We start from the raw sequence: 10,467 nt of genomic DNA on the forward strand, positions 1-10,467 counted from the left end.
ACCTAAACATCATTCATGGATTCATTAACCTTAATCTGTTGCTCTGTTTCCTACAATGCAGCCCTATGACTTGTACTGATTCCCTCATTGCTTGTTCTATCTCTCTATCTCTCTGTCATCATATTTCTTCCCCACCCATCTCGTATTACAACAACTCTGGGCAGCTTACAAACAGTTAAAAAACTAATTGATGATTATTTGAATGGGGAAGCAAATGCTTCTTTTTTATATATAAATTTTATTAAAAGTTTTACAAAGAACATAAAAACTGACATAAATGAATAAAGAATACAAGAAACAGAGAAAGAAAGCAAAAAGAAAAAGTACAGGAAAAAAAGAATAAAAAGAAAAAATGCTTCTAACCTCCTTAGTTTAATGATATGGTTAAACCTTATCTCTGAACTACCTGAATAATTTGGGTCAATAGTTGTTTAGGAGGCTGGCAAATCTGATTTTCATTCAAATCTGTTGTTGCTCACGGTCAGAACTACATTTCAAGGAAATGTCATGAGATTACAATGGACATACTACCTTGAAGGTGCCAAGTTTTCTGATACAGGAGTCATAAGTCATCCATGAACCTCTCTCACTTTGGCAATTTCCAGACAGTGGTGCAGATCTGCTCATAGATCAGGCTGAGCCTCTGAATGACCCAACAGTGCCATGCCAAGGCTTGCCATCATGCTAAGTCCTGGTTTTCTTTGTTGCATTCTTGAGCTTTCTTTCAAATGAGGAACTTCCATTTCAAGCTATGACTGCTACTGCAAAGAATAGCATTTCACTGTGTGGTATTATAAGGATGTGATCTGTGAGGTCCTGGAAGGGACATCTGGCTTGCCAGACCTCCCAGCTCCTGTTATTCCTATATGATGGATGTATATCATGACGGGGTACAAGGGCTCAAATATATAACAAAGTAAGGAGCTTGATAGCTTCCTACTATAATGAGCAGAGACATACCAGTGGTGTATTTTTTTTACAAAGGGAGCAGGGGGTCGGGGTACAAGACTAAGAGGGCAGGATAAAGTATTCCTCAGTGGCTGACAGTTGAGCAATGACTTGCCGAGACACCTCCGCTTATGAAGAGTAAGTACTTAATTGGCTGTCAGTTCTCTTTGAGGACTGTAGGTCCCCAGTCAGTAAACATTCCCAAAGTGTACCTACAGGTTTAGTCAATCCCTGCTTTGTTTTGTGACATCAGAAGTCTTGAATGATGCAAACATGGCTGATCAGCAAGTGCCTTTTCTTTTTGCAAACATTCATTCAAATCTTGTTGCAGGGGCAGAAAAGAAGCATTTGTCCTGGAAAAGAGTTTTCTGGTTGGTATAGGGTTTATGTTTGCATTACAGTCTGAAATAAAACAACATGGACAATCTGCATTTCTTCAGCGAAGTTTCCTAAACAACTTTATTGGAAATTAAGGCAAAGTTAGCCAGTGCTAAGTTTGTTAGGCTGATGCAAAATACATTACAGGATATATCCTTCACTGCTAATTACTCCATTTTCAATACTTAGGGATGATAAGGTTAATTCTTGTATGTTGCAGAAAGCAGGATCTATAAAGGCAGCACTGAAACTTAAGATACATCCACACAGTGAATATACATGAAGTAACAAGCTGAATATTCTTGAATACATCTCTATGACTTTATCTTGTATTCATTATTAACCTATTTGCACAAATCAACATGAGACCGTCAAAACAGGCTGTCCATGCATAGAGGAAATATGCTTTTGTTATCAGAGATTTGTGACAAACAACAGGGTAAAGCTATTTTTTCCTAACTTTCACTTTTCTTATGGCATCTGATGAGCCACATTTTAAGATAAAATGCTAGCCTTTGACTTCTACCTTAAATGCATCAGGGAGTAAGTTCCACTGAATTCAAAGGGAGTTATTTCTTAATAAATACATGTCAATTTATGCTGATGATTAATTCCTCACGTGATCCAGAAAGACTGTACTTATGGCATTAAGTCCATCCTGGAGGAGATAATTACGGCACAGAGAACACAGCCCATGCTTCTGTGAGGTAGGACTTGTATCGTATTAGTCTGCAGAAGAATCTGATTGCTGCATTCCTCATGGGGATAGACAAATGGATTCCCTATATTAATTATTTTACAAAAGTGTTGAATATATAGAAATTAACCAGAAGAACTCTTACAGTAGGGCTGGCCAGTCTTTTGGTAGCCCAGAAGCTGCATTTTATTTAAGGGTGGGGAGAGGGCTGAGGGTAACAGTAGGCAGGTTAATGATGTCATGACATTGCGCAAATAGTGGCTTCTGGGTGGGGGGTATGTGCATTTTGGCAGGATTTCAGGATAAGGTTTATTTTCTGCAAAAATAGGCAAGAAATTATCCCTCGGTTTGTCAGGAGTTTCCAGCCAAATTTTGGAGACATGATTTCACGAGGCTCTAGGGACTGCAGAAAGGGGCTTTGGGCACTTATGGACAACATTTTTTTACAATATAATTCTAAATATACTTTTCCAAAATAAATCCTAGTAAACTCAACAGCAGATATTTTCCAAAATATATATATATACTTCATCTTATATCTAGTTTCTGCCAGTATTTTTTTTAATATATAATTTATATCTGACCATATGGCATTCTCTTCTCTATTTCATGAAAGTTTGAAATAAATGGTGCTTTAAAAAAATCCAAGATAATCCACATTTGTTTTTGTAAGCAACTTTCACTTATACATCTCCCATGAATTTTGTATTCCGTTTCCTCCAACTATATGCATTTCATGTTCATTAGAGCCCTTACTCTCTACTATCTGTGCCCACAACTGCAGCTTAGTTATGCATAATCTTGCACAGTCTGTTTAAATTGTTTATAGTGCATATAAGTCAGCAAAAGCCATTTCTCTTGCAAACCAGAAGATGAGAGAAGAAAATCACTGACTAGTCTGTTCTCTCCCCAGAATCCAAAGACATGCAATAGAAATCTCAAATTCCCCTGGGGGGGGGGGGATGCTGTGGGAAAGAAGGGGAATCACTCACCCTGATCCTGTTTGAAAAGGCTGGTTGCATAAAGTTGGCCTTAGTGTTTATTTTTTTTCTGCACACTCTCTAGATGCTGCTGTTTTCTTCTAGAATTGGGCATAAGCCTTAATTCCATTAGACGTAGCATAGGGCCCAGCAGTTTTCAGTCCTTCCTGGTCTTTGATCAGGCTTGACCCATCAGATGACAGCAAAGGTGAGCATCCTGATTTAGAAGGACCATAAACCAGCTTTATGGCACTGAAGAACTCTCTGGTGGCATGCATGTCTGCATAATGTTCCACTGCTCAGCCTTTTTCTGCCACCACTCGTCCTGCATTTCTCCCAGTTCTGTCTGTCCTTTGGACTCCAGGTGCTTAAACTTGTCTTTCTTTGAGACAGATGATGGATCATTCTGCCAGTCTGCATAGGCCTTGTTCTTGGCCTGGGGGGCTGCTGAAATGGTCTCATGGTTTTCATCAAACCAGTCTTGATGTGCATGGGTTTTCAGTCCAAGTACAGTTGTTGCAGTCTGCATGATGACATCTTTAAACTGCATCCACTTTTCATAACAGGTTCCTGCAAGCAGTAAATTGCTGGAGAGTTTTTCATTAAGTACATCTTAGAAGCATTGGACTTGGTCTGGGTCTTGCAGTCTTCTGATACTGAATGACTTTCTGACAGTCCTTGGTTGCTTACAATGTAAAGAGGCTATATGCAGGTTGAGGACCAACTGGACCAGCCTGTGATCTGTCCAGCATTCAGCACCTTTCATGGCATGGGTGATGTTGACATCTTTGAGGTTGCACTGATATACAATGACATAGTCAAGTAGGTGCCGGTCTTTGGACCTGGGATGCATCCAGGTAATTTTGTACTTGTTTGCAAGTCTGAACATCATGTTAGTGATGCACAGGTTATGCTTGGCACATTTGCTCAGGAGCAGTAGGCCATTGCTATTTAGTTTTCCCACCCCATGTCTCCCAAGGACTCCATCCCAGTTTTCACTGTCTGTCCCCATCCTAGTGTTGAAGTCACCCAGAATGGCAAGTTTGTCTCTGGCAGGGCTTGTTCAAATAATCTGGTCCAGGTCCTTGTAGAAACTTTCCTTGTCTTCATCTGGACTTGTGAGAGTTGGTGCGTAGACGCTGACAATGGTGATATACCGGAAGGAAAGCAGAACTTCATAATGCATTCATTTGTTCCAGTGGGTAGAGTTGTCCATCACAGGCAAGATCTTTGCCCACATTCTCCTGAACAGACTTGTCACTGTCTCAGAAATGAACCTCCCAGAGGCGCATTGTGGCTTTCAGCCAGAACGGAGTACAGCAGACATGATATTTCCCATAAGTCAAGTCCAGAAGAAGTGCATCAAGCAGAACAAGCCTCTTTATTCTGTCTTCATTGACCTGACAAAGGCATTTGACAGTGTAAAGAGGGAGGATCTCTGGATCATCCTGAGATGTAATGGATGCCTGAGGAAATTTGCGAAGTTGATTCAGCTACTCCATGATGGAATGACAGGACAGTTTCTTTACAATGGTGATATATCAGCTGCATTTCCCATTTCCAAAGGGGTAAAACAGGGTTGTGTGCTAGTTCTTCATTTGCATGTTGTCACATGCTGTCCAGGTTCTAAAGGAGAGAGTGTACATCAGGTACCAATTGGATGGCTCTCTCTTTGACCTTCATCACTTGAACGCACGGACTAATAGCCTCCATACAGTCATTCCAGAAACCCTCTTTGCTGATTACTGTGCACTCCGGCGCACAAAGACAGTGATCTACAGATGATGCTGAACAAATTCTCAGACACTGCTATGCTTTTTGGCCTGACTATCAGCCTGAACAAGACTGAAGTACTTTACCAGCCCGTGCCAAACACCAACCCTGTAGAACCAAAAATCACTGCTGACGACACCCAGCTTACAAATGTAAACAGCTTCAAATACTTGGGAAACATCATCTTGAGTGATGGGACTTTGGACAAAGAAATTTACTCCAGGATCAGCAAGGCCAGCCAGGCACTGGGGCGACTGCATACTAGAGTGCTCAATCAACACAACATCCATATCTTGACCAGCTGAAAGTTTACAGAGCTGTGGTTATCCCTTCTCTCCTATATGGATGTGAGTCCTGGACTCTGTACTGAAGGCACAAACAACTGGAGAAATTTCACTTGTGAGCTCTGTGCTCCATCCTTGGCATTCATTGGCAAGACCATGTCTCCAACCTGGAGGTCTTGGATTGCACAGGGTCCACCAGCATTGCATCCCTGATTATCACAGCCCAGATGAGGTGGGTGGCATACATCATCAGAATGGATGACCATGTATGCCTCATCCCTTGCTCACCTTAAAGCCACACTGTACTTCCTTCAATATGCTTACTGTCACCTCTTTCACCCTTTCAACCGTTTTGCTAAACACCTTCCTAGTGCACTTAACAGATCCCATAGTTTTGTATAGGGGAGCAATAACAGCATTTTTTCAATTGCCAGGCATAGATTAACTCCTCGCAAACAAGTTACACAGTAACTATACTATAAAAAAAATAGTACCTATATTTTAACATTTTTCTAGTTATAGTAACTATACCTGTGCTTATCATTTTTCATTATTCTCATAGCATTTACAACTTCCATCACTTTTTCTTAGAGTAACTTTATAGCACTCATTGCAATAAACTCTTCAGTGTAGCAATGTCATACCGATATTTTTTTTTTATTAATTCAGTAGTGCCTGATTCTCAGATACTGCCTGGAGGAGCACCTGCAGTTTCCTTGGCAAGGTTTTTCAGAAGTGGTTTGCCATTGCCTCCTTCCTAGGGCTGAGAGTTAGTGACTGGCCCAAGGTCACCCAGCTGGCTTTGTGCCTAAGGCAGAACTAGAACTTACGGTCACTCGGTTTCTAGCCTGATGCCTTAACCACTACACCAAACTGGCTCTCAATATTTGTTAGTAACATAGTAATATAAAGAATAATAAAGCATAATATATATGCTTGAAGTAGGGATGTGGGGATCATATGAGCCTACAGATGTTTTGAACTGCAGCTCCCACCATCTCTCATTACCAGCCTTGCTTGCTGAGGCCACTGGAAGTTGTAGTTCAGGCACTTCTGGAAAGTTACAAGTTCACCATTGAATGGGGAGAGGAAGAGTTCCCAGATGTGCTTTAAAAATTATTCAGAAATTTACTTTGGAGATGGTTAAAAGTGTTATAATTTGGGAAATAATAATCCACAGGAAGACTTGTGGCTTGAGTGTTGCATAGCACAATAGCTGTCCATTCAGAACCCAAATTCAGCCTCCTTTTCTCAATCTGCCATTTCCACTCTTGTGTGAACCTGCTGTCTCGGTGTTCCCACCACACCTTTAAACAGGACAGATGTAGACCCAGCAGAAGCATTTATGTAACTCATTAAATCTTGGTTAGAATTTTTGTAACTTAGCTTGCTGTCCGAACCTAGCTGACTTGGTTAATTTCCAGTTCAGTGGGGTTTTTTTTTGCAAACACAGAAAAATGGTTACCCAGGTAATGGAGTTTTGGGTCTCCTGTGAATGTAGTACTGTGGTTCCTTTCCAAACCGGAAAGGCTATTTTGGCTCTGAAACCTGCTGCATGGATGGTGGAATGCACTCTCCTCGTTTGGAGCACCGAGCACATTCCCCCGCCCCATTTCGAAGCTAGATCTGCTGAAAGGATTAAATGGAACAAAGGAAGACGCTCTTTCCCGGCGGCACTTTGGGCAAGAGGATGCAAACAACGAACTTCAAAAAGCTCAGGACTCGGAGGCGGGTCGGGGAGAGAATCAGGGCAAGGCGCCGGCCCAGAACCAGCCAGAGACGGTGCCTGGAAGCTGCAGACCTCCGGGGAGAAATCGGTTTCCCCGCTCCCCGCCCGAAACTGGCCAAGCCCGAGGGTGTGCTCCCCTTCCCCGCAGGAGCCCTGCGTTTCTTGCAGAGCCAACGGCGCCCGAAGAGCGGCTTTCGGGAGAGAAGATAAAGGGGAAGCGCTCGGCTTCGCCTTGTCCCTCGTCCGCAGCCCCCCTTCGGCTCTCCAAAAGGCTGAGCCTCTCCCAGACGGCGCCCAGGAAGAGCCAAGCCGCTGATGGAGCTCGATCGGGGAAGCGGCCCGCAGGCTCCCAGGAGGCAAAGTTGCGGCTGAGACAAGCGAGGTCGGGGGGGGGGGGGACTTCCTGAAAGCCCACTGCCGTCCCAGCACTTGGGGCGAGTCCCAGCGCCCTTCTTCCCTCGGAAATGGAATCTTGGGAGGGGGAAACGCGCAGCCCAAGGCAGGGTGGGTATGTCGGCATGTGTACAAAAAGCACAAAATGAGCGGGCCAACTGCAGCGGATTACAGGAGCTTTGTGAAGCTTCATGCCTACACGCAAAGTTTGGTGGCGGGGTGGGGGGAGAGCGGGGGGCGCGGGGGAAGGGGAAGAGAAACTTCCCTCTCTCTGCGGTGTTTTGCTTGAAAGCATTTGAGAATCCGGCCCAGAGTGAAGGGGTGGGGATTTCCATGCCTTCGAAAAAAAGAAAGAGAGAGAGAGAGAGAGAGAGACCACTCACCTGTGCTGGGGGCTGGGAAGAGCACCGAATCCCCTTGGGGGTCCCCATCGGGCGAGTCAGAGGAACGGCTGGGGAGGTCGCTTCGCACCTGGGACATCGGAAGGAGCCCTGCGAGGAGACGCCGCCGCCCGCAGAGACAGAGAAACAGACAGAGCGAAGTTCATTGAAGACGCTCCCTCTCCGGCCGGCCCACAAGACGCTCACCCCTGGGGATGAATCAGACGCTTCGCTGGAGAAACCGCCCCGCGCCAGCCCAGGCTTCCTAAATCTCTCGCTCCCCAAATCGTCCCCCTCGCGAAGAAAGTCCAGCCCGACGCAAACGTCGCCTCCAGTCACCTCTTCGTCGTGTTGAAACTCCGCAAACCCACCGCTCTCCACCCCATTTCCCAAAACAGAGGCTTAAAAAATTGGGAGAGAGGAGGGGACTTACTTTGAGATGAGTCTTCAGCCGCGCTTCCATCAGCGGACGGTCATCTTACCGCCTTCTCCACGTGCGGTTCTCTCCCGCTGCTCCGCTCCACAGCTCCCGCCTTCACCCCTCTGGAAACGGAGCTTAGAAAGCAAAAGGCGCAAACCCTTGATTGTCCTCGTGCTTTATAAGGGCTATAACTTTTTTCCCTCTAACTTCCTAAAGTTTTCCGAAGTAGGGAAAGCGAAAGTTGGGAGAACGTTCAACCACTCGAGTTGCGCGGGTTTTCCAGAAAGTTTAGTTGCAAACAGACAAGTTTCGGCCTCTTCCCCTTACCCTCTGCCTCTGCTCTGCCTCCCATCGGTTTTTTTTTAAAACAGGAAATTGCATCCAGCCTTGATTACTCAGTTTCCTTCGAGCATGAGATATTTGGAGTCCATAGAACCTATAATAAGTAGCTTGGCACAAAATTGGTTCTCTTTTTTTTCTTTTGCAGCACTAAAAGTAAACAAATGTAAACACCCTATTTTATTCCACAAACCTGCTTCAGCAAAGTCAAGGAAAAGGGAGGACAAAATGGAATGAAGGCAATTTATACCCAGGAAATGGAGTAGCCAAAAGGTCATCTCCAAACTGAAAAAATCAAAGCGGTGTGCCAATGGTGCTTACATCTTATTTTTCAAAAAGCAACATGAATGCTAGGTTACAGAATTATTTAGGAGCTGAATAAAGAAAAGACTTGGCTTAACTGGAAAATAATATTCCTTTTGTTGTTTATTCATTCAGTCACTTCTGACTCTTCCTGACTTCAAGGACCAGCCCACAACAGAGCTTCCTGTCAGTTGTCGCCACCCCCAGCTCCCCCAAGGTTGAATCTGTCACCTCTAGAATGTCATCCATCCATCTTGCCCTTGGTCGGCCCCTCTTCCTTTTGCCTTCCACTCTCCCTAGCATCAGCATCTTCTCCAGGGTGTCCTGTCTTCTCATTATGTGGCCAAAGTATTTCAGTTTTGCCTTTAATATCACTCCCTCCAGTGAGCAGTCTGGCTTTATTTCCTGGAGGATGGACTGGTTTGATCTTCTTGCAGTCCAAGGCACTCTCAGAATTTTCCTCCAACACCACAGTTCAAAAGCATCTATCTTCCTTCTCTCAGCCTTCCTTATGGTCCAGCTCTCGCAGCCATATGTTACTACTGGGAATACCATTGCTTTAACTATGCGGACCTTTGTTGTCAGTGTGATGTCTCTGCTCTTAACTATTTTATCGAGATTTGTCATTGCTCTCCTCCCAAGAATTAAACGTCTTCTGATTTCCTGGCTGCAGTCAGCCTTTGCAGTAATCTTTGCACCTAGAAATACAAAGTCTGTCACTGCTTCTACATTTTCTCCCTCTATTTGCCAGTTATCAGGCTGGTTTTTCTGAGATTTAACTGCAACCCAGCTTTTGCACTTTCTTATTAGGTGCTTTTTTTCCCCTTCCCTAGGAATAATATTCAGCTCCACTATATAACTAGTAATGTGCAGTATACAAAAATTATCCTGCCAAAAGATGGGCAGGGTTTGTGCAGTCCTTTCTTTCATGGTACATTTTTCTTTCCAGCCTCCCTGACTTCCCATATCTCAATTAAATCCAAAGGGAAGAACGTAGGAAATGGCTCTTCCCACTGGAATTGTTCAGAATGGGGATATGGACAGCCAGAGTGATGGAAAGACGTAGAACAGAAAACAACACTAGCAGTAACACTCTTCACCACCTGCAGTAAAACAGATCCAAAAATACCATCAAGAGAAATGCAACAGAATTGTTTTAAGTGCAAATGGGGGATAACAGAGAATTACAGAGAAAAATAGAAAGTTCTATTTTCTTTTCTAGAGGAAGAAAACTTTTTAGAATTTGCAATATCGGTTCTGGCACAACTTTATTCTCAGGAGTGAAGTTTTAAACAGTTTAACATTATCATAATGCCATATGATTGATGGAAATTATTTACGAAAGGTACCATGTAGGGGCTGGTCTGTTAAATCAGGGCTTCTCTTTTTAATAATAACTAAAGTAATGTATAATGTTCTATATTCTATGCTCACACCTAGGTAGTACAGAGCCCCAAACTAATACTCTACTGTAGTTTAGAAGTTTTGGAGAACTCAAGACTGGATAGAATGCTTTACTGTTCTCCACCAGGTTCTTTTAAGAGTTGAACAGGCATAGGAAGTTCTCACAAAGCCCATGTTCATGAAGCATTGCACTCTAGCACATTATGGCCATCAGAAAGATCCTGCCACTTAAAAAAAAACAAAAAACCCAGAGTTCACTGATGGTGATGAAGAAGCTGGTCTGACTTGTGACACCCAGCCAGCTGGTTGCAAGCAGGTCTTTCTGGGTGTGCCTTGGATTTCCTGACTACTAGGCAGTATGGGCTGTGAATCACCCTCCAAACATGTCAACGCAGCCGCTGTAGCAAGCTGTTTTTTCTTGTTTGTTTACTAGTCAGC

The 10,467-nt window shown here is 43.8% G+C and overlaps 1 protein-coding gene across 2 annotated transcripts in view; it reads right to left on the reverse strand.

The window, feature by feature from the left end:
- The window catches only part of MDFI (MyoD family inhibitor), a 61,843-nt gene extending 53,743 nt beyond the window's left edge, over nucleotides 1-8,100 (reverse strand). The window contains exons 1-2 of one of the 2 annotated variants that reach the window (XM_063300093.1): nucleotides 7,996-8,100; nucleotides 7,566-7,771 (exon numbers count right to left, since the gene is read on the reverse strand). In XM_063300093.1, coding sequence (XP_063156163.1) covers nucleotides 7,566-7,662 — 97 coding nt within the window. In that variant the 5' untranslated portion in view covers nucleotides 7,663-7,771; nucleotides 7,996-8,100. Of the gene's footprint in view, nucleotides 1-7,565; nucleotides 7,847-7,995 lie in introns of those variants that run through there. The other variant, XM_063300094.1, reaches the window with a different exon arrangement.
- Between the last annotated feature and the right edge of the window lie 2,367 nt (nucleotides 8,101-10,467).

The sequence above is a fragment of the Candoia aspera genome, chromosome 3, assembly GCF_035149785.1.
Source record: "Candoia aspera isolate rCanAsp1 chromosome 3, rCanAsp1.hap2, whole genome shotgun sequence".
Taxonomy (NCBI): Eukaryota; Metazoa; Chordata; class Lepidosauria; order Squamata; family Boidae; genus Candoia; species Candoia aspera.